General features: G+C 35.7%; 1 protein-coding gene across 9 annotated transcripts in view; it reads right to left on the bottom strand.

Annotated features, from left to right (window-relative positions):
- Positions 1–25,533, bottom strand: part of MAPK10 (mitogen-activated protein kinase 10) — a 312,270-nt gene that overhangs the window by 129,706 nt on the left and 157,031 nt on the right. For 6 of the 9 annotated variants that reach the window (XR_004903436.1, XM_028506695.2, XM_028506697.2 and 3 more), the window contains 2 exons: positions 20,048–20,119; positions 3,401–3,570 (listed from right to left, as the gene is read on the bottom strand). Coding sequence is in view for 8 of the 9 variants with exons in the window: in XM_028506695.2 (XP_028362496.1) it covers positions 3,401–3,570; positions 20,048–20,113 (236 nt within the window). In the remaining variant the exon portion in view is untranslated. Of the gene's footprint in view, positions 1–3,400; positions 3,571–20,020; positions 20,120–25,533 lie in introns of all 9 variants that reach the window. The other 3 variants (XM_028506698.2, XM_028506702.2, XM_028506700.2) reach the window with 2 other exon arrangements.

Here is a 25,533-nt window from a genome sequence, read left to right as displayed (position 1 = left end):
ACAGAGGTACGCTGAACTTTTTCTTGTAAAAACATTATAGTTTAGTGTGCCTGCTTTTATGAGATTTAGTATTGGGAGCTGCCCTGCCTAGTATCAAAAGCTGTAACCCCCACCAAGGCTATGGCTGAAGGAATGACCTTGAACCATAAGCCACCAAAAAGACAAAAGCTTATCTCCCTGGCAGGAGTGCCCTTTCTGCTCCTTTTACTTCACCCTTCCTGGCCCCCAATGCTTGGTCGGTTAGCCAATGATGGGTAATATTCCCCAAGTGGGGAACAATATAAGACAGGCACAATCATGTGGGAGGCCACCAAGGAAGGACTTTGGGGGCTACAGCAAAAGGGGGTGATGGACCTTCACCCCTCGGCTTTGACATAGCCTGAGTCCTCATTGTCTGTGAGAAAATCTCCTAATCTCTTGGCTGCCTTACTTCCCTTGCTCCACCTAAGCCTGAAATAATGACGGAGGGTGGTGTAGCCCTGTGCTGGAAAGGGCAGGTTCCCCCGGTGATCAGTCCTAAGAAAGAATATGTAAAATCCTGTGAAACCTGCTTTGTTTAGAATGCTCTCAATTGAATGATAAGGGTCCAAGGAAGAAGTAAGTTTTTTCCTCAAAGTTTTACAGCTCTTTAGCTATCTGACCCTAACTCATTATAGGTCCTAAGAGTTCCTTGTTATTTGATCCTTACTTCCTGGCAATGAGTAATGAGCTTTACCTGAATTCCTGTGTAAACGAACCCAATAAAAGCCATTGAGGAAAAGGCTCTTGGTCCTTCTCCTTCAAGAGATTGGCCAACTTTCCTCCCCAAGCAGATCATGTCTTGGTAGACTTACTCTCATCTGTGGCATACGGGGGGCCCTGTGGGCAAAGTTCCCCCACAATTTAGAGCAATTATCTTAATAGTAGAATCTTTACTATACCACATGTATTAATATTGCTGCCTCAATAAGTCACCACAAACTTAGCTGCTTAAATGACACAAAGCTATTATCTTATAGTACCATAGATGAGAAGGCCTACATGTATCTCAGGAGGCTAACATCAAGATTTTGGCAATCTGAGTTCCTTTCTGAATGTGTTAGAGAAGAATTGGTTTCCTTGCTCATTTGGGTTTGTGGGCAGATTTCAATTCCTCGTGGCTGTATTACTGAAGTCTCCATTTTCTTACTGATTGTCAGCTAAGAGCCTGTCTATCTTGTAAAAGTCACCCCATTCCTTGGCTTGTGACCCTTTTCCTTCATCTCCAAAGCCAGGACCAATAAGGCAAGTCTCTCTTATGTTTCGAATCTCTTATCTCTCCTCTCCCATTGCATTTCTCTGACCCACTCTTAAACTTTTCTTTCCCAGTTTTAAGGACTCATGTGATTAGTTTGTTCTCACATATATATTCCAGGATAACCTCCCCAATTTTAAGATCCTTAACCTTAACCACATCTGCAAAGTCCCTTCTGCCATGTAAAATAACATATTCAAGGATTTGGGAGTTTAAGGTCTGGGCACTGTAATCTTTGGGGAAACCATTATTCTACCTACTAAATAATGAAATTGTTTTGTGCCACAAAGGGGTTGACCTCACACTTGCACCATAATACATATGTACATACATACATACATACATACATAAACTGCTTTACCTTTATAACTATCTTCAAAATAAAAGATATGGCCCATTGTTAAAAATATTAAAATATTCTATCTTTCAAATTGCATGAACAATTGATTGACGTTAGAAAAGATTAAAATATACTAGGTAAATTTGTGTAAAAGACTTGGTATGTTTGATAAATGAGGTTTAAATGTTAGTAAATGATTTAATAAGTACCCCAACTCCGCACTTTTGCCATTTGAATCAGCTAAGCATTTAGAGTTAACCTAAAATCAGTTGTCAAAATGAAGTGAACCTTTAAAACTTATGTCTACACAAATACCTGTACACAGATATTTAAAGCAGCTTTAGTCATAATTGCCAAAAACCTGGAAAAAAACAAGACATCGTAAAATAGGTGAATGGACAAGTGAACTATGGCACACCCAGACAATGGAATATTAGTCAATTCTAAAAAGAAATAAGCTATCAACCCATAAAAAGACATGGAGGAACTTTAAGTTCATATTACTAAGTGTGAGAAACCAATCTGAAAAGGCTACATACTTTATAATTCTATTTAATTGACTTTCTGAAAAAGGCAAAACTTGGGAACAGTAAAAAGAGCAATGGTTTCAAGAGGCAGGGAGTGGTGGAGGAACACAGAGGATTTTTAGAACAGTGGAAATACTCTGTATGATACCATAAAAATGAAAACATGTCATTTTTTTGTTCAGACCCATATGATATACAACAACAGAAGTGAATCCCAATGTAAACTATGGGCTTTGGTGATTATGATGTGTCAGTGCAGGTTCATCAATTGCAATAAATGTACCACTGAGGTGGGGATGTTGGTAAGGTGGGAAGCCATACATGGAAAATCTCTGTACCTGCCTCTAGATTTGCTATGAATCTAAAACTGCTAAAAAAAAAATAAGTCTTCATCTCATCCTTTAAAAGTGTTTTTAAATGAACATTACTAACATAGCAGTAATTCATATAACAAATACAAATATTGACATAAATAATTTTCTTTTATAAATATAAATATACATATATATTTGTAATGAATGTCCTAAACTTTTACTTATAAGTCTAAGCCATAAAATTGAAAATCATTATACTAATAATTTCATTCTAAATACATTTAATTGCTACACTAGTTATGACTATCTAACAGAAATGCTTATCAACCTAATAACAGCTAAATTATATCTTGATTTGTCATCATTTCAATTGGCCACTCAAAATTGTCATTCTTTTATGACAATTTTAGGACCAAGGATCACAGAATCTGTTTGGAAACATTCAGCAAATATTTTTAAAATACCACTTTTCTGATGGGTAACAATGTTAAACATTGAATTTTAAAAGTCTCAGGAACATGTGTGACACCATTTATACTTCTTTAGAATGTAGGGGACTTTATTTGCTAGTTAGCACATATTCATTTCCTGTGAAAATATTCAAATGAAATTTTCTAAATTGCACTAATAATAGCTAGTAGTCCTCTGAATCCCTGAGGGTTTTTTATGGCTATTGTGTGGTGAATACTTTTTGAAACCAGAAAAAGTGGTTACAAGTAGTTTTACATACTGTTAGCAAATGGGTAACAAATTACAAACATTGCTCACAGTTTTATTTTTCTTCAACTGCATGTATTTTTCCCTCCCAGTGATGCAATTTATTTATGGGTTTTTTGTTTGTGTGTGTGTGCATGCATGTGTGACTAATTGACACAGTGTGTTCCCTTTAAAAATATAATTTTAAAATATATAATTTAAAAATATAATTTAAATCTATTCCACTTACCAAACTATTCCCTGAGCCCCGGAGCCAATAGGTTTTAGATTCTGGTAGCGCTTGAGAACTGTGAAGGTTGAGTCTCCTACTTCCACGCTGTAGAATTGGTTGTCAACTTTGCTTTTGCTCATGTTGTAATGTTTGGCAATATATGACACATCCACTTGTTTGTCAAATCCCTGTGAAAAAGAACAATGATAACATGAGACAAGTGAATGACCAAAATAATGAGCTACAGAGAAACCTGTTCTTTTAATGATTACTAATATTTAGTCATCTATCACATTGAAAAATGATGTATTCATCCATATAAGATTACCTGGTATAATTACAATTTTTTTCAATATTAAAACTATTTATAATAAAATAATCCTAGATTAAATCTGCATAACTTTTCCTGAAATGTTTCATTAAAAACTGTTTATATTTTGGAGCCAACATCTACTGGACATATACTGGTCCCAGGGACTATGCTAGATACTTCAGAGGCAAACCCTGATCAACCATTATAATAGCCATACAAGGAAAAATAACAGAATGTATCTCTGAGGTCTGTCTAGAAAAAGCCCAACCACTGCTAATATTATGAGAACAGTTTGTGTGACATTGGTGTAACTTGGCAGCCAAAGAGAGTGGACTGGAATGTACACGCATGAACAATACGACTTCACTGTACTAATCAGTGGAGGAAGTAGATGCCATCAAATAAGGATGTGTACTGTGTGACCATTGTATTCAAAATGACTGAGTAAGAAAGCAATGAATCTGCCTCAAATTTTGCATCAAGCTTGAACATTCCTCTGAGGAAACTATTTTGATGATTCAGAAGGCCACAGCTATGGGCAACTGGTGATTGGCAGCTTCATCACAACATATCCACTTATACATCATGTCTCATGCAGAGTTTTTTGGCAAAACATCAAATCACCCAGGTGACTCAGGCCCCCTTATTCCCAGATTTGGTGCCTTGTGACTTCTGGCTTTTCCTAAAACTAAAATCACCATTGAAAAGGAAGAGATTTCAAACAAGAGATTCAGGAAAATATGATGGGGCAGTTGATGGTGATTGGGAGAACTGTGTGAGGTCCCAAGTTGCCTACTCTGAAGGGGACTGAGGAATCACTGTCCTATGTACAATGTTTCTTGTATCTTGTATCTTCTTCATAAATGTCTCTATGTTTCATAGTACTTGGATGGATACTTTCTGGACAGACTTCTTACATTACTTTCTCAGGAAGAACTGTGGTACAAAATAATGTGTAGCTTTAATTTTTTAATTAGGTAAATTTTTATTAAATAGTATTGACTTCATTTATTCTTAATAATATTAAAGATGTTATTACCCTGCATTAAATACTGAACAATTTTAGTCCAAATTAAGATGATTCTAAAATATTAAACTCTTTATTCTTTATAAGCTTAGATATTAAATCTCAATTGTTGTACCTTTTGTTTTTATCTTCAAGATAAGCTCCTCTATCAATTATATTCACCAATTGAAGAATCTGTCTTTGAAATTTTAAATCATGATTTATGGATGTATATAATGTAAATATCCATTATCCATGATTTTTGTTTACCCAGAAATGACCTCATATTTCACTCTATGATATTAAATACTATAGATTCTATAGCTAGAAGGGACCTTACAGAATATTGTCTAACCTTGAGGCACACATGCCTACCCTGTAGTTATCTCCTCTCCTTCTTAATGATTTTTTTAAAATTATTTATTTATTTATTTTTAGAGAGGGAAGGGAGGGAGAGAGAGAGAGAGAGAGAGAGAGAGAGGGAGAAACATCAGTGTGTGGTTGCTGGGGGTCATGGCTTGCAACCCAGGCATGTACCCTGACTGGGAATCGAACCTGTGAAACTTTGGTTCCCAGCCTGCGCTCAATCCACTGAGCTAAGCCAGCCAGGGCTTCCTTCTTAGTGATTTTGTTCAGGTTTTGAGCACTCACACATTTTGTGGGTTTTCCCCACAATCCCAGCAATTGAAAATTGAAAGATCTATACCATTAGAGGAGGCATAACCCTTAGGCATTTTGGGAAATTCATGCATGTTTTTATGTGCCACATGATAAGGGAAGTGGCTTAAATTTAGTCGGCTTATCGAACAATACTGCTTTTTCTGCAATGAGTGGGACATTTACCTCATCTGGAAACTTGTTACAAATGCAAATGTTCACTCCAACTTCACACTGATTGAACCAGTAACTCAGTGGGGCAGGGACCAACAATCTGCTTTAATAAGCCCTCTGAGTATTCTGATGCATGTTGAGAGGCACTCACTGGAGGGGTTTACCCCTCAAAATTGTAAAACAGATCATATCGCTCTGCCTGAGATATTTTAAAAATAAACACTTATTAAGCAGCAGAAACAGTATTTCTGCATCTGCCACAGGGGGCATATTGTGTGTCTCTATGAACTGTTAGATTCTATTGCTCATGCATGGCACACACAAACTGGAAACCAGTGTCCTAGTTAGGAGAAGGATAACCCAGCAAATACCTCAGTGCTCTCATAGGATAAGTCATTGCATCATACCAATTGTTCACACTCCTGAGAAATCCTCTTGGTTTCTTTGCAGTGCGTATCTACAACAGGACTATTTATATAATGGGGAAACTACATATTGACTTGGTTGTAGTTTGGTAAAATGGTTAAGCAATCACAGATTTTATACCAGGAGCAAAACTTTTAGCAACAGGAGAATTCCCAGTCAAAAAGACACAAATAAAAACCTTTCAAATGAAATGCCTAATGCTCTGACATATTTTCTAATTACTCAGTAATCTTTTATTTTCATTCCAGAGCACATAATTTCTCACAATAAGATTGAAAATCATCATTATAATATTTGTGAATTCATACACAATTTTCTTTCAAGTATCCTCTTTATATTTAATTTTGAATTAAACTTTAAACTAAATCTAAAAGTTATAAAATATATTCTTGAAAGTACCTCCAATAATTGGGAAAAGGCTATTTTAATTATCAGCAGTAAGACATAGGGATAACAGGATTAGAAATTTTCTTGGATGGCAAATATGTTGTTGAAGAATTTCCTCCAGATCTCATTTGTATCCTAAGCCTACAAACCCAAATTGAGTTTCTAAAAGCTCAGAAGATATTTATTGCAGTATATTTTATCCCCAATTTCCATGTACTCTTCCTTGTCATAACTATAGAGTTCAAACTTTTCTCTAAGTGCCTATGAAAATGTACCATTAAGCATGCTATGGAAAAATATTATCAATGCTAAAAACATGTCTTCAGCTCTATGTTTTAGAATATCCTTAGCTCAGGTTACATGACTTATGATCTGAACCTAAGAAGAGAAGAAACAAAGAGTGCTGATGATTAGAACCCAAAAAGAGAAAACAAAAAAAATCATATTGAGAAGGCCAATACAATAGCTTAAGGCAGAGAACCTGAAGTTTTGTTTGTTTGGTTTTTATTTTCACTATAATTTTATTGATTTGGAGGTTTTGAGTATGCTGGCTATTTCCCACTATCAGCTTCTAGAGGGTAGAGGCCAGGGGTGCTGCTAAGACATCTTCCAATGCCTAAGACAGCCCCATAGCAAAGAATTTTTTGGCCAAAATGTCAGTAGTACCAAGAAACTTCACAAACCACTTTCGAACATTCTATCAGTCACAGCACCTTTTCCACACACTACACAAATCTTTTCTTTGGTTTCGGTTGCATTTTTATCTTTCTTGAAATAATAAAGCATAATATACCAAAAATGTTGTGTATTTTCTTCCATCTTTAATATAAAAGTGACTGCAAAAAGATTCACCAATTTTAATGTTTTTTTTTTTAATGAATGCTCTTATACAGCTGTCACAATACAATCTAACCAAAATCATTTTGGGTATTTTTGTTGTTGTTGTTTGTTTTTGTTTTTGGAAGAAATAGATACTTTATTTTGTAGTAGTATTTTAGTAATCTGTGTACAAAATAAGAAAATAGTACAAGAAAAGATAAAATCTTTTTCCATTATCAGTTCAGGTGATTTTTTTTCTTTTTTTTTCCTTCCCTCAAAATGATGAATCAGGTTTTATCTTTTATGTCATTGTTTTTACCTAAATATATACATTTTTTTTAAGTTTTAACATGAATCAGAACTACCCGAGGAGCTTGTGAAACAGACTACTGAGTTCCATTGCAAAGTTTCTGATACAATGGAACAGTCGTAGGGCTAAGAGTTTGTATTTCTAAGAAGCTCCACAGTTTCAGAATGATTATTTTATTTAAATTTTATTTTTCGGTTATAGTTCACATTCAATGTTATTTTGTTTTAGTCTTAGGTATACAGCATAGTGGTTAGATAATCACATACTTTACAAAGTGATCCCCCCAATTTTTCCAGCACCCTCCTGGCATCATACAGAGTTATTACAATATAATTTACAATATTCCCTATGCTGTACTTTATATCCCAATGACTATTTTGTAACTACCAATTTGTACTTGTTAATTCATTTGCCTTTTTACCCAGTCTCCCAACCATTTGGCAACTATCAGTCTCAGAACCACTACAACCCTGGCTGGTGTGGCTCAGGGGGTTGAGTGCTGGCCTGTGAACCAAAAGGTCACTAGTTTGATTCCTGGTCAGGGCACATGCCTGAGTCGCAGGCCAGGTCCCCAGTTGGGGGACTGCAAGAAGTAGCCATTCGATGTTTCTCCCACACATCTGTTTCTTTCCCTCTGTTTTTCTCTCCCTTCCCTTCTCTCTAAAAATAAATAAATAAAACCTTTTTAAAAATAGGGGAGATAAGAAATGTCACCATTAAAGAGGGCTATTTGGAGAGGCAGAAACTGGAAGCAATGTAGGTCAAACCAAGTAAACTAAGGATGTGGATGTTAAAAATGTTATTAGGATGACTCTCCTTGATATTGGCAGCTGTTTAAGCAGGCCCAGCTGTCATAATCCCAGAAATATGCTTTCCTATCTCAGGGTGCAATACAGTGCCTGACCAGGATTCTCTCAACTAGCTCATGAAAATAAGCATTCCCTTACCTCTCTATGCTAAACTCATGCTAAAACATTTAGGAAGAATGTCTGAAATTCACAGGTATTCATAAACGCTCATCAAAATGGAAAGTCCCTTTCCAGAAAAGAAGTTAATATGTAAATTAAGAGAGAATTAAAAAGAAGTAGTAATATATTTAAAAATTACAAAAAACTACAGTGGTAACTTTTGAAGATCAATATGGTACAAAATAATAATAGGTTTAGAATAGTTTATTCTATTGATCAAAACATTTTTTAAAATAATTCCCCCACTGAATATTAACCTTGTATTTGAAATGACTCAACAATCATTTTTATGTGGATATAATAGAATTTTCTTTGCAAAAATTCAAAGCAAATTCGTTTCCTTTCCATCTCCCATCTGCTAAAAAAATTTAAATCTGAGTTAAAAGAAGGCTTTCTTGCCACTGCCATTTGGTAGGCAGAGAGGAAGTCTGAATATAATCTGTTCTGCGAAAAGACTGCATTCCATGTAGACCTGTAAGAAAGGGCCTTGTGCAATGAGGCCCCTTCATCAGCTCAGTTACTAGCTTTAGCTATGAGCTTTGCAGAGAAAAATGTCCCATATTACTGACCTTATCCTGCAGGTGTCCAAAGCTTTGATTGAATTTTTTCTCCAATGTAATAACCTGTATTCCAGAAGCACCCCCCCCCCCAATTTTCATTTATGCATGACTGTCCTATGTTACTGCTAATTAATTTCTGAGGAGAGGAGAAAACAGAGGTTTAAGAATTTTTAGAGATTAAGCATCCTTGGCTTCTTTTGAATGATATAGCTGGAAAATGGCACCATGCCTGGATGAGTTCTACACTCAATAGCAACAAAACCTTGAACTAGTGATTTTATCCTTTCCTTCACTTATTATGTATGAGTATATTCTGTGTAGATCCAGAAAAGGATTTGTGCAGTTTACCATAAAACATAGAGGAACATTAAAACAAATCCAGTTTTAAGAACAAATGTCAAATAAATCACAGGCTGGGAGATGACAATTTTACTAGAAGACAAGTTATGAATATCGACTGCCTGGAGCACAAAACTTAGTGCTGTGCTTCTGGAAGCCAAAGGAAAAAATAATCTCAACACAACAAAACCACAACGAGTGGCAAGTTTTGATTCATTAATCTCATACATTTATCATACAAGTTCACAGGAAAAGTAAAATTTCTCTAGCACTTAATTCAGGAAAAATATATTCAATAGTTCTTTCTATAATAAACCTGGAATCAAACAACAGGCATTAGATACAATATTTTTTAATGAAAGACACAAAAAGAAAGGTGAACCAGTATGAATTGCTTACTCCCTAAATGTGAACTTTGTGTTCTGTTGTATACTATATTTAACATTAACAACAGCTGAGAAAAGTGGCAGGCAGAGTCATTAATTGGCTCAAAGTCTTAGAATTATTAATTAGTGGTATGAATTAATATGAACTGAAGTTCATCTAACTCCAAAACATGTTCTCTTTCCTTTATTTTTTTAACTAAACCACTCGCTAAAATAATTTTGAACAATGAGGTTGATTTCTTATGACAAGGTGAGCTATGGGAATAGAGCTTAGATAATCAAAACAAATGAATACCATGTCCTTTTATTTATGTCTTATCTCAGTCTAGAATTTGAATTTAACTGAACATTAAACAACTCAGAATTGAAGCAGACAATCTGGTGTCGATGATGAAGAGCTGGGTTTTCAGAACTGCATAGAAATTTAAAGGGCCTAATTTCATTTATTTGTTAAACATTTATTGAACACTTACTATATGCCAGGCATTATTAAAGGTGTTATGATATTATATTGATCCGTTTCAACAGGACAGCCAAAAGAAATTAGCTACAAAATGCATCTCCAGAAATTTAACTGGTCAATCTGTATTCTTTTAATTTTGTCTTTTGGATACTGAAAAATCACTGCCTAAAATGATGATTCTGCTTTTGGCACAAATGATATTGAGCTAGTCATTCTCATAGTTATGCCTAGCTTATTGAGGTCCTTCATGATGCCACTCCAAGATTGCTACATAAAGTTCCCAGAAACAATGCATGCTGTTCTGTTTGTTATGTGTTCAGAAGAATGTGTTTAACCTGTTTTAAATATGAATCACATTGTTTACATATTAGTTTTTAAAGGGGGAGATTTGAGACAATACTTAATGACATTTAGAATTAGGCTTTGCTCTGTCAAGAGCATATTTTCTCCACTGTTTCTTGAAGTGTTACTCGCTAAGGAGGATTAGAGCCTGGCATGTATGTAACTGTTGTATTGGATGGGCCCAAAGACAGTTATTCTATGGAATTAATGACTTATAACAAATCAATAACACAGTAAAAACTTTAAGACTTAAATTATGTTTAATCATTATTGTCAATTAAGTTGAAAAGCACATAAATCAATAGTAGAACAGGCATAGTTCTGCCTACCAGTTCTTTATATACGATGGAAGGAAATAAGTACTGCTTGAAGATCTGCTAAGCATGGGGCTGATACAAGCACAGGACCAGACACTGTACAGTAGGAGGTATATAAATCATTTTACGTAAGAATTAGTATTCTCAGTTGCAATTGAGAAATCCTAGACTGAGAGTATTAGAAAAGGGTAAAAACCCAGCTTTATCTAAGAATCCTGATTGAGAAGTCTTGGGCATGTTATTTTACAACCTTAGCCTTAGTGTCCTTATTTATGAAATAAGGGTAATCTGTTCCCTTTCATCAGTGAGAGCATTATGTGAGATAATCTATGTAAGCTCTTAGCATTGTATTAGCTTATAGAAAACTCTGAACAAAGCTTATTACTATAACTGTAATTATCATTATTATTTAGAATTAGATAATATTTAAAGACACATAGCTAATTAGCAGTTTTAGAATGTTTTAACCAAATTTGGCCTAAGCCATAATGCCATCCCATGGCATTATGATACTGCTATAAAATCAGCATGTAACCCATGGGGTTCAGAATGGTCAGGTAATAAAATATTTCATTTCTGTGTGTTCATCTGTGGTAGAGGCAGTAGTATGGGGATATCTGTGGGCTTCACTACGTTTCCCAGCCTCCCCTGCAGTCCTGTTGTGGCTATGTAACTATTGCTGGCAAGTGGACAACAGCAGAAGTAGCTGGAGTCACCAACATGCCCCCACAATCCATCACTTTTCACACACTGGTATCTTAGCTAGAACATCACAAGCTGGAAAAAGCCTAAATACCTGAATCACATGATGACAGAAGCTGAAACTCCTGACTCCTCAGATAAACGAGAGCACTTGATAACCTGTACTAAACTTTGTAAACAGGAAATAAAATTTTGCTCAGGTAAGTCACTGAGATTTGAGGCCTATCTATTGCTGTGGTATGTCTTTCATTCAACAGATATTTACTTTGGTCTTCAAGTACACCAAGCAATGTTCTAGGCACTAATAATATAAAGCTTCTGCCTCCATGGAGCTCAATATTAAATTTTCTCTTAGATCATCAAAGTTGGAATGCTGGCTTTGTTATCACAGTGATCTAAATTACTATCACAATGATCTAAGCTAAACAAACTAAATTCATCTTTTGAGCTACATATTCCTAATTTTTCTACAACAAAAAAGAAGTATAAAACAGCAATAATAAATGATATCATATAATCAAGGCATGACACAGACACCAGCCTGCAGTGTCCACAGCATCATGGATGAGACATGAGACATTCACATGGACTACCGTGTCCTATGTAGGAAAAAGGACAGCCCGGCTACCCTCTCAAGGGGAGGGTACCTCGGAGCGGCCTGGCCACTCTCTCAAAGGAGAGCGCCCCAATCCTTCCCTTCGCAGGGCTTTTATTGGGTTTCGGTTTGCCCAAGAATACAGGTAAAGTTCATTAATCATTGTCAGGCAGTAAGGATCAAACAATAGATAATGTTCAAAGAACTAAAAAGGGCTCTCACTGAGTTGGGGTCTTATCACCTAAAAAACTATAGAACTTGAGGAGCTAAATTCATTTCCTGCCCAGGCCTTCATAATCTAATTAAAAGCATCCTCAGCAAGTAGGTTTCACAGGATTTTACATATTCCTCATTCAGGTCTGATCATCCTGGGAAGTCTGCAGTCCCCAGTGTGGATTGCACCACCCCTGGTTATTGTCACAGGCTTGAGTCGGGCAGAGGAGACAAAGGCAGCTGGGAGATTTAGATGTCTCACAGGCAGAATGAGGACTCAGGCTTTGTCAAATCCGAGGGGTGAGCGGCGCTCACCCCCTCTTTCCACAGCCCCCCAAGTCCTTCCCTGGGGCCTCTACATGATCATGCCTATCTTAAGTGATTCCCCCCTTGGGGAATCTTACCCATCACTGGCTAACTGATCAAGCACTGGGGGCCAGGCAAGAAGCAGAAGCAGCACTCCTGCCAGGGAGATAAGCTTGTCTCCTTAGTGGTTTCTGATCTGGAAGTCTCTCACTCAGCCTTAGCCATGGGGGGTTACAGCTCCTGAAACCAGGCAGGACAGTTCCCAAAAAAGGCAGGTCAAAATTTCCAGACAAATAAATAAGAATTAAAAAAGATAAACTTTACAGGGTGGGTATAAGAGGTTTTGTTTTACCATAAGGATAGTAAAAAGTCACTTAAGAATCAAAAGGTTTAAAGTTAGTTATCTGGATTTCACTGACTTACCTCTAAAATATATCTTTGGATTTTTAGGAGAGAAAATTAGAGTTTACCAAATGCTACCTTTAAGAATATAAAGAGCTTACATGACTCCACTCTAAGAAGACAAGCAACTCAATTAAAAAATGGGAAAAGGACTTGAATAGACACTTCTCCTAGGAGGACATACAGAGGATCCAGAGACACATGAAAAGATGTTCAATATCACTAGCTATCAGAGAGATGCAAATTAAAACCACAACGAGATACCATTTCACACCAGTCAGAATGGCCATCATAAACAAAGCAACAAATAACAAGTGTTGGAGAGGTTGTGGAGAAAAGGGGACCCTAGTGCACTGTTGGTGGGAGTGCAGACTGGTGCAGCCACTATGGAAAACAGTATGGAATTTTCTCAGAAAACTAAAAATGGATCTGCCTTTTGACCCAGCAATTCCACTGCTAGGATTATATCCAAAGAACCCTGAAACACCAATCCAAAGAACCTATGCACCCCAGTGTTCATAGCAGCACAATTTACAATAGCCAAGTGCTGGAAGCAACCTAGGTGCCCGTCAGTAAATGAATGGATAAAAAAACTATGGTACATTTACACAACGGAATTCTATGCAGCAGAAAGAAAGAAGGAGCTCCTTCCCTTTGCAACAGCATGGATGGAGCTGGAAAGCATTATGCTAAGCGAAATAAGCCAGGCAGTGAAAGACAAATACCATATTATCTCACCTTTAACAGGAACCTAAACAACAAAACAAAGAAACAAGCAAAATATAGCCAAAGACACTGAAATAGAGAACAGGCTGACAGAGACCAGAGGGGAGAGGGGAGGGAATTTCAGAGGAGAATCGTTAGGGTTTACAGGAACAAATATAAAGGACACATGGACAAAAACTAGGGAGGGGGATGGAAATGGGAGGGAGGTGGGGAGGGAGGGGTGGATGGGATGGGAGTAAAGGACAGAAAACTGTACTTGAACAATGATTAAAATAAAATTGGACCCACCCCCCAAAAAAAGAATATGAAACACACCCTGTTTTCACTTACACAATAAAGAATATTATTCTTAAATATAATCATATTATTATCATTCTTTCATTGTACAATTATAAAAAGATCTAATTAGTTTTAAACTTTAGTAGTTCCACATTCTCCAAAGTCTTGGTTTTCATATTTTTTAATACATACCTTTTTAACTGCCTTGACCTTCTTTGGTATAAATTAGAGATCTATAGAGTATATAGCCAAATAAGTATTCATCTTTAGAGAAGATGAACAAAAAAAGTGTTGAATGACACAGTCTAGACTAGAACTGATTTTTGAACCTAGAACCAAAATGGACATTATTCCTTTTCATTTACTGAAAAATTCATCTGCACAGATAATTCTACAGAAAAGCAAAATTATCACTTAAAATATTTTTCCAAAGCCTCACATCAGAAGAATAATAAAATGAAAATAGTGCATTTAAAGAATTAGTTGATTACTTAAGAATACTATATAGATCAAGATGAAATATACAAGTTGATGCTTTTCTTATAGAGTATAATTAACCATACACTGAAAATCGCGGATATTCTGGGATATTTTACAGCACAACTATTTTGAAAGATGAAAGATTAATACAATTAATCTTATTAATACCTCAGCCATGACTAATCTTGTAATATTTATAAGCTACATTAACATTTGGGTTAAGACCATTCAACAACAAGTCAAGTCCAACCTTTCGTGCTTCAAGCAAACCAAACACATACCATTAACCAATACAGAAAAGTTCATCATTATAAAACCTAATCTGGGAACCTTTACATTATTTGTTAGCTAATCTTTAGTAACCTAGTTGATTCTATTCATTAATTGGATTACTTAATACATTTTTAGAAAAATATCTACCCAAGAAATAAGGCATAAATCTGACACTAAATTTACTCTTGAAATTTTGAAATTTGCTATAGCCATCCTCACATGTAGGCATATTAAAAAAACTATTGTTAAGCAACATGAAACATTTACTCATAAAAGTAGGTACGTTTGTTATCCTGATAGTATACATATAATGTAAATGATTAATTTCATTATTCATAATGTTCTGTGTTTCTACAGTAGTTTGCTGTGTCTTTAGTAATTCACTCAAAGACAGTCCATGCACTAAAAAACGTATATTGGGATTTTAGAAAATGAATGCAAAATGAAATATATCAATGCAAGTATAGAAGAAAGTCAGGGCTGAGGTCCCTTATGTAATATACAAGACAGGAAACTCTTTAAAAAGAGAGCTAAAAAATTCTCTTTCCCTGCTATATGAAAAACTAAACTAGTAAAGAAAAGTTTTCAGACTTCCGGCAAGATGGAGGAATAGGTGGGCGCACCGTACCTCCTCGCACAACCAAGAACAGAGCAACAATAATTTACAACAATGATTTACAGTCATAATATCAGAACTGTCAGAGGATTTATCTAAATGGAAGATGGACAGCCTAGAAGTTGAAGTAGACCCGTACATCCAGACTGGTAGGGGACTACAAGCCGAGCGAGCAGGCGTGGGGCTGGCGCGGGTCGCAGGCGCGCGGAGGTCGGGGGAAATTTGGCGCAGAATCGGCGCGACAGCAATCCTGGACGCAGGAGCGAGCGCAGCGGTGTAGCGGTGATCCCTGAGTACGCAAGCAGCGGCTGGGGGAATCAGTGGGGCAGTGACTGGGGATCAGGGCAGAGCTCACAGCCCAGAAGCCCAGGGAAGTGTCTGACTCCAGGAGAACGGAAGGGTCGCCATTGATCCCTCCTGTCCCCGCTCCCACCCCTGCCCCCACATATAACGTCACAAGCTAGCGACTGGGGTGCCCAGCACCGGTGAACACCTAAGGCTCCGCCCCCCACCGTAACAAGAGCGACCAGACCGGAGAAAAAATAAATAAATAAGTAAAATAATAGGAGAGACGGGGAAAGACGTAAGATATGTTTCCAGCAGAACAGATCAGACCCCCAGGACTCATCCTTTTGAGTGACCAAGAAATAGCCAATCTATCAGATGCACAGTTCAAAACACTGGTGATCAGGAAACTCACGGAACTGGTGGATTTTGGATCCAAATTACATGAAAAAATGCAGATTACCATAAAAGGGATGCAGGAAGACACACGGAGAAGAGCCAATTGTGAAAGGAAGGAATCTGAATCTCAAAACAACACAGTGGACCAGAAGGAAGATAGAATCAACCTAGCAGGAGAGCATGATGAAATAAGAATTCAAAAAATCGAAGAAAAGCTTAAGACCATCGAGGACACCTTTAAACGTTCCAACATCCGAATTATAGGGGTACCAGAAGGGGAAGACCAACAAGTGGAAAAGTTATTTGAACAAATAATAAAGGAGAACTTCCCCAAACTGGCAAAGGGAACAGTCTTCCAAGAAATCCAAGGAGCGCAGAGAGCCCCAAAGAAGTTGGACCCAAGAAGAAACACACCAAGGCACATCATAATTACATTAGCCAAGGTAAAAACGAAGGAGAGAATCCTAGAAGCAGCAAGAGATAAGGGGACAGTAACCTACAAAGGAGTTCCCATCAGACTGTCAGCTGATTTCTCAAAAGAGACCTTACAGGCAAGAAAGGGCTGGAAAGAAATATTCCAAGTCATGAAAGACAAGGACCTACATCCCAGATTGCTCTATCCAGCAAAGCTCTCATTTAGAATGGAAGAGAAGATAAAGTGCTTTTCAGATAAGGTCAAATTAAAGGAGTTCATCATCACCAAGCCCTTACTTTATGAAATGCTAAAGGGACTTATCTAAGAAAAGAAGATAAAGAAAAGACATGTATAGTAAAAGGACAGCAAACTCACAATTATTAACATCCACACCTAAAGCAAAACCAAAAGAAACTAAGTAAACAACTAGAATAGGAACAGAACCACAGAAATAGAGGGCACAAGGGGGGGCTAGCAGTAGGGGTGGGAGGAGGAGAGAGGGGGAAAAGGTATAGAGAATAAGTAGCATAGAATGTAGGTTGAAAATAGATCGGGGGAGGGCAAGAATAGTACGGGAAATGTAGAAGCTAAAGAACTTATAAGTATTACATATGGACATGGACTAAAGGGGGGGAAGGTGGGTGGGAGAGGGGGCACAGGGGGGAGGGGAGTGAAGGGGGAAATGGGACAACTGTAATAGCATAATCAATAAAATATATATTAAAAAAAAGAAAAGTTTTATCAGTTTATATTTCAAAAGCATATATGACCATTCATTTAAAAAAACACCAAAACCCTCAACTATACCCATGGTCAATCTAATGATTCCCTTAAACCATGTTTATATGAAGTCAGCTTCTGAACTTAGTATTTGGGGATGACAGACAACCTCTCCAAAAATCTAAAATGTAAAAACAAGTCCCTGGCCAGGTAGCTCAGTCGGTTAGAGCATCATCCCAATATGCCAAGGTTGCAGGTTCTATCTCCGGTCAGGGCACATACATGAATCAACCAATGAATGCATAAATAAGTGAAACAACAAATAGACATTTCTCCCCTCCCCTCCCCTCCCCTCCCCTCCCCTCCCCTCCCCTTCTCTCTCTCTCATCCGTAAATAAAAAGTTTGTTATGGTGGAAAAAAAGAAAGGCAGGGAAGTTGAGTTGGCAGTGTAGGATAAGAAGAGACAATTTAAAATAGGATAGTCAGGAAAATCTCCCTTAAAAATGACATTTGAGCAAAGCCCTGAAGTGGGTGAAGGAGTGGGCCAAGTGAATAATAAAGGAAGCACATTTCAGGGAGGTGTCTCTAGTGACTACATGGTAAAGGCTTGTCTATTTATTATAAGAATTTGAGTTTTTACCACAAGTGAAATGGGAAAACATTGAAAGATTTTTCTGTTTTGTTTTGTTTTTAGCCAAAGCATGACATGATCTCACCTGTATTTTCCAAATATCACTCTTGCTGTTTTCAGTGCTATTTGGGGGTGAGTTAATTGGAAGCTCTTGCAATAATCCAGACAAGAAGTAATGGTCTCTTAGATCAGACTGGTAATGGCGAGAATAGCAAGTGGTGAGACTCCAGATATATTTTGAATGTAGAGCTAACAGAATTTGCTGACAGATTGGATGTGAAGTGTTGCCCAAAAATGACTCCAAAGATTTTGTTCTAAGCAACTGGAAAGATGGATTTAGCATTTACTCAATTAGAGCAGAGGAATTTTGGAGGAAAGATCAAGGGCTTGGTTTGGAATGTGCCTAGCTTGATATGCCCCCTTAGAGGTCTAAGCAGAGATGAGATATAGAACAGGCAGTTGAATCTACAAGTCTGGTTTTGTTCAGGTAGGACATATAACTGCAGGAGTATTCAAGATATTGATAATAACTAAAACACTGGAACTCAATGGGAGCTCCAGAAGAGTAAATGTAAATTTATTTAAAATGTAGTTATTTATTTAACAAACATGTTTTCCAGCACTATTCTCAGTGCTCTGCAAGTATCAACTAATTTAATTGTCATAACTGTAGATCAGTCATATTATTTTCCCCTTTTCCTACATAAGGAAACAAGCACAGGAGGCTAATTTGCTCAAGATTACAAGTAAATGGCTAATAAGTGGTAGATCTACAATTTCTATCCAAGATGTCTTGTCCAGATCCAAAGTTCTTATAAGAGAAGAGAAGTTATGTACAGGCCTTGAGGCTTCAGTCACTACATCTGGAGGTTTGGAAGATGAAGCAGATCAATAAATCTTATTCATAGCAGGTAACACATTTTACTTTTCCATAGCAATTCTATGCTCGGGGAGAGTAAATGCACCAATGTTTTGTTTCCCTTTATATTTTTGTATATTTTCTTTTTTTTTAAACATCAATGATCTTTAATTTTTTAAAAGATTTTATTTATTTATTTTTAGAGAGGGAAGGGAGGAAGATAGAGAGAGAGAGAAACATCAATGTGTGGTTGCTGGGGGTTATGGCCTGCAACCCAGGCATGTACCCTGGCTGGGAATCGAACCTGGGACACTGGTTTGCAGCCCATGCTCAATCCACTGAGCGACACCAGCCAGGGCTTATATTTTTGTATATTTTTGATAATAATCAAATATTGGCAGAATCAGAAAAGATTGTACTAAAATAATAGAAGCTGCAGAGTAATTATTTAAACCTCGTTTCAGTGGACATGTATCATTCTCTACTTGCAGCACAGTTAAATGAGAAAACACAGAGGAAATTATCACAGAGAGACTGATGTGAAGTTCTATGCTTGGGGCATAAACAGAGTTACCATAAAATTTATTTTCCAAGAACCACTCCTGAAAATAAAAGGGAGCACTATTAATTGCACATTGATGAGAGGCTTAGGTTAGGACTTCCCTAAACATACCTAAATATACCCTAAACATATGTAATAAGCATAGATACCTCGGGCAGCCTCTTTCTTAAGAACAGAGTTCATATTATATGAGAGAACAGACTCTCACCTGATCCATTCACACTGCCAATCATTAATGGTTGACAGCTTCTTACTGACCATTATAGGTGAAATGTATCTATTCAATTTATTATTTATTTGTCATTATTGTTGTTTAGGTTTTATTACTAATCTGCATGTTATTGCATATGAGTATTGGAGCTCATCTACTTGGGGCTTATCAGCCCTTAGGATGAGGAATAACAGAGACTTAAGCTCTTTTCATGATTAAAGCCTCATTTCAAAGATTTGAAAAGAAATATTAAAAATGTTAAGTATAAGTGAAGCCTAGTCAGAAATCACTTTACAAAGTGATTAAATACTATACTTATAATCATTAAAAAAATTCTCTTTATTCCTATTCTAAATGAAATGAACTAGGGAGAAAAAAATCTCAATATCCATTTCTATTTCCTATGCTACTTTTAATATTACATATGTACTTAATTTGGTGTGGAACATGTGCGGGATGGAATGGCAAAATGGAAATACAAGGGAATATACTGTACCTTGTTTTACCTGTAAGGAACACACACCTGACAAAAGGCAATTTTCACATCCAAGGTTGGTTCACTGCAGTAGTATAGTAAATGGAGGCTCATAAATACCTATAGAAAAAAAGGAGGGGCATGAATTTCCAAGTCACCTAATTGTTCATTATTAAATAGTATAAACTTTAATATAACTTGAATTATACACAAGGTGTTATGTAAAACACTTCAGCATAATCCTTATTCAGACTACAACTAGAAACTTTTCATAAATTGTAAATACTAAATAATAAGATAAAGTAAAAATGACCCATCTTATATAATGATTGACATCATTATAATCATCAAGAAAAGATATAAGAATTTGGGTATACCTAATGAATTAAAGGTAAGTGTATCCTATCTATTATACAGCAATTGAAGTTTTAGGCTTCTAATTAAAAAAAAATTCCCAAATATATTTTCAAGAGTTTATATGAGTTTTCTGTTTATTACAGAAAAAAGGACTATTAATTGAAATATAATTTATAATAAAATTACATTCAGGAATTGGAATAATTGAATTAGAGCTTATGATAATATGCATTGCTTTGTTTAATAACCATATATCCACAGACTAAAGAAAATAGGGTACTATGTTAACATCTGTTTAATCTTGGTAGTAAGTATAAACATTTCAATTATATTATTTTCTGTATGTTTGAAATATTTTATAATTCTCTAAAGTTTTATGGAGAAGATAAAAATTATCTAATGTTGTAAATGCTAAATTGGACACTGGGTTATTGAGAATGATGAGGCAGCATGAGAGAAACCCAAATGAAATCTTAGTTCAGTTAAATTTATTGAATGTTTATTGTGTGCAAGACACAATTCTGTGAGATTAAAGAATTTTAAAACCACATTGATACAAGACTTGTTTCTGGCAATATGAAAGATTAGATATCCTGAAAACCACTCTCAAAACAAAATGCAAAAAGTTACATGAAATATACAAATTACCTTTTAAAGTGCATAGTTGAGCTGCCTAAAAAGACAACAAAATTTCTGAGGTGTTGAAGACAATGTCAAAGCATTCATGTAGACAAGTAAATGAGCTAAAGCTGCCACTTGTCCCCACGCTATCTGCTGATGTCTGAAGACTAGAACTTTAGTTTTTAAAGAGCAGCATGCAAAGTATAGGAAATAAAGCTTAGAACCTGTCTATGGCAAGTACCATGAGAGACACCTACAAAAACTTCTGATAGGAAGTTTTAAACAAACTTCTGAAGCAAGCAAAAACGATCCCAGAAGGAAGGTCTGAATTGCAAGAAAAAAAATGTTTTACATCGGAACTTGTGCAGATTTTTTAAAATTTAAGGAAGAATGAAAGAACAAGAATATGTAAGACATTCTTAAAGAACAAGGTGGACATTTGTGAGGGGCGAAAGAGAATTGCTCTCCCACAGATCAAGGTTTATTTTAAAGTTCTACTAAGGTATGTGGGGTTGATGCAGAGGTCAACCATCAATTAAAGGAATAGAGAGCCCAGAAACACATATACATATATAGAAACCTGATTATGTTATATTATGTTAATATAGTCACTTAAGCCTAACTATATTAAAGCTATCTGGGGATAAAAAAAAAACCCACTATGCATTAAAACCTGCTGAGACAATTGGTCATGAACATGGGGGAGTAGAGGGAGAAAGCACATCCCTGTTGGAAAACAATTCTGCATGGGCCTCTCACATTTCTTCATGACTTTCAAACAGAAGCACTGGTCACCTTTATTCCAGACTATCTTCTTAAGGAATGTTATACAACAAACAGCCTTGGAAGAGTAAGATAGTATCTCCCTCTGAAGCAAAGGCCAATTTTGATTACTTTCCAGTATAATATAGATAAGGTGTACCCCTCTGGGGCAAAGGTAAGGCATGTTACTACCCATTACAAAAGATTTGGATTCCCTTAGGTTGGGGTTCATCTTTTACAACATAAATGTGTGTGCAGAAGTCACTTGACCTTCTCTGAGGCACCCTGTGGGAACTGGGGTCTGAGAAATTGTCAGTAATGCTGACACTCTAGCTACTGCTATTGATGTAACCCAAGGAATCTTGTGTCTTCTGCCAGCAGCCATGAAACCGGGGCAGGCTAATTTGCAAGTACTGTAACATCTCAGACCCTGCAGAGTTCTTGGCCATCCCTAGCTCATATTGTATGAAAAAGCAACTCCAGAAGGACTAAAGTTTTTAGGAAAGGCCAAACTTTAAATATTATAGAAGGAAATATAGTTGGATATCTGAGAAATACATCATAAATAATATATATGTTAAATTACACAGAAAATTATTAGTAAAATGGGCTATTTAAAATTTATCATTTCTGTTTATGACAAAATCCAATACAGAAAAAAGTATGTCACAAATTTAAAAAATATATTTGAAATATCTATAACCAGTGGAAAATTTATCCAGATTTTATAAAAAGCTGCTAAAAGACAAGAAGAAAAATACAAAGAAGGGGCAAGAAAAAATAAGAGTGAGCAAAAAATATGGAAGACATTTAGTAGAAAAAGAAATATGTGTAAATTAAAACTGCATTGAGATACTATTTTACACTCATCAAATTGTTAAAAGTTGAAAACTATGATAACATTCAATATTTTCAAAGTGATGGATAAGGTGGAAATATGTATTCACTGCTGACAGGTTTGGTAACTAGAACAACCCAACTTAGAAGGAAAATAGCATTATATAGTGAAGTGCATAGCTTACCACCCAACAATCCACTTCTATACATACTCCCAAAGAAACTCTTGTGTTTTGCCACCAGGATATATGTAAAAGGAAGTTCATTAGAATATTTTTGTAACAACACAACAAATAAGTAATTAAAATTTAAACTGAAAAAATATTCACAGAGAGAACAATGTATAAATAAACCATGGTATATTCATTTAGTGGAATATCATATAGCAGTAAAATGGTTGAATAAAAAAACAAACCTCAACATGACAAAATATCTTAATCATGTTAAACAAATGAAAAGAACTCATGTCAATTTAAATTATGAAAGTTCCAAAATATGCCCAATGAAATATTTATTCTCTAGGAATACTTTTTTTGCTATGACAAGACTAAAAAGAAAATCAGAAGAATAAAAAAATGCAAAATTCAAGAGATTCGATGGCTCTCCTGGGGGTGGGAAGAATGCCACTGGAAAGGAGCATACAGGGGTTTTCCAAGGTGTTCTTTATTTTATTTTACTTTTTTATTTTATTTTACTTTACTTTAACTTTATTTTTATTTTTGACTCTGTACAGATGTCCCCATTCCTCCCCTTTGCCCATGTTCACTCAGTCCCTGCCCCACTTCCCCCTGCCCCACATTGTTGTCTGTGTCTATGGTTTATGCACAGATGTTCTTTGGCTAATCTTTTCACCTTCTTTACCACACCCTTCCCCTCTGACAGCTGTCATTTCAAGTATCCATGCCTCTGTATTTTGTTTGTCAATTTTATTGTTCATTAGATTTCACATATAAGTGAAATCATATGGTATTTGTCTTTCACCAACTGACTTATTTCACTTAGCATAACAATCTCCAGGTCCATCTATGCCATTACAAAAGGTAGGAGCTCCTTCTTTTTATGGGCACATGATATTCCACTGTATAAATGTACTACTGCTTTTGTAACCACTCATCTACTGATGAGCTCAAGAGTATGCTTTATGTCTATTTCTTCTAGCTGGGTGGTAAAGTCATACATGTTTGTTTCATTGTTATTCTTTTTTAAAACCCTACATATATTAATTATATGCTATTTAATATGTCTGAAATATTTCATAATAAAGTTCAAGTGACACAAGAAAACTGTGGTCCTTCATTCTTCTGGACATTGTAGTCTAGGTATAGATGTCTGACACAAATGCATTCAAAATAGCAAATAACAGGAAATGATCTTAAAAACAAATGCTGAGGAGTGTAACACAGGACAATAGAAGTGTTTGATGAAACCAGTAAACTACTGAATAAAGAAATTCTGGATCTTTTCTACTTCTACACTTTCTGTTATATGAGAAAATAAATTCCCCCACCAGATAAAATTCCTAAAATATTAAGTAAAAAGTAAGACAACAACAAAAGAAACAATTTACCCCTCGATTTGTAATCTATGAGATTTTATTGCATTTCCCTAAGATTTATGTAAAACTGTTTACCTCTACTTCATATTTAAAATTTTTTAAATTTAATTTGAATTCAGGTATAACTTACACACAACAAAAATGGGGAGTTTTTAAGTATACAGTTTTAACAAATGCATAGATCCGTGTAACTCACATTGCAATGAAGATAAAGAACAGTCTGAAAACCTCTTTGTTCCCCACCCCTCAGGAACAAATGTTCTGACTTTGTTTTATTATAGATTACTTTTTCTTGTCCTAGAACTCATATAAGTGAAGTTATTCAGTATGTACTCTTTTTTTGTTGGGCTTCTTTTACTCAGCGACATGCTTTTAGTATTCACCCATGTTGGCATATCAGTAGTTATTCCTCTTTATTGCTGAGTAAATAAGGTATCACAGTTTGTCCATTCTGCCTTTGGACATTTCAGGTGCTTCTATTTTTGGATGTTAATAATGCTGCACAAACATTTATATACATGTGTTTTTGCACATATATGTTTACATTTCTCTTTGGAAATATGTCTAGAAAAGGAATTGTTGCATCATGGGATAGGAACATGTTTAAGTTACAACAAAGTGCCATACACAGTCCTTGTCTACCCACTGTAGCAATGTATATACATCAGGGGTACCCTTCCTGATATTTGATGTTATCAGTTTTCTAAATTTTAATCATTCCAGCAGGTATTTAGTAATATTTTATGATTTTATTTTTTCATTTTAGATGATCAATGATGGTGAGAACTTTTTACCTGTGATTATTGGCCATTTACTTATCTTCTTTTGTCTGGGTGCCTTTTTAGGTATTTTGTCCACTTTTATGGTGGAATATATGGAGGAAAAGGGTTGTCCTTTCATTTCAAATTATAGATATTCTTCATCTGAGGTAAAGTTTTCTGTCAGGTATACATATTTTTCAATATATTTTTCCATAGCTTGCATATTCAGCTTATTAATGCTAGCTTTTAGTGAATAATATTTAATTTTTATGAAATTTATTTTATCATTTAGTTTCCTTTTATTATTAGAGCTTTCTTGCTTTTGTTCACATCAAGTTCATAGGGATATTCTACCACATATTCTTCTTGAGGCTTTACATTTTTAATTTTACTTTTAGGTCTATGAAAACTCTCTAACTTTAATCCATGGTGCGATATATAAATTGAGGGTCATTTTTTTCCTCATGGCTAGTCAGCTGCTCAAGTATCCTTGCTAAAAAGATTTTCCTTTCCTATGGAGTTGCCATGCTGCTTTGCTCAAAATATCAAATAACCGTACAAGTGTGGGTCTTTTTCAGGATTGCAGTCTATTCCATTGATCTGTTGTCTGTCTCTATTCTGATACCATCATACTTGACTAC

Source organism: Phyllostomus discolor, chromosome 1, assembly GCF_004126475.2.
Source record: "Phyllostomus discolor isolate MPI-MPIP mPhyDis1 chromosome 1, mPhyDis1.pri.v3, whole genome shotgun sequence".
NCBI lineage: Eukaryota > Metazoa > Chordata > Mammalia > Chiroptera > Phyllostomidae > Phyllostomus > Phyllostomus discolor.
This window is presented reverse-complemented; position numbering and strand designations above follow the sequence as displayed.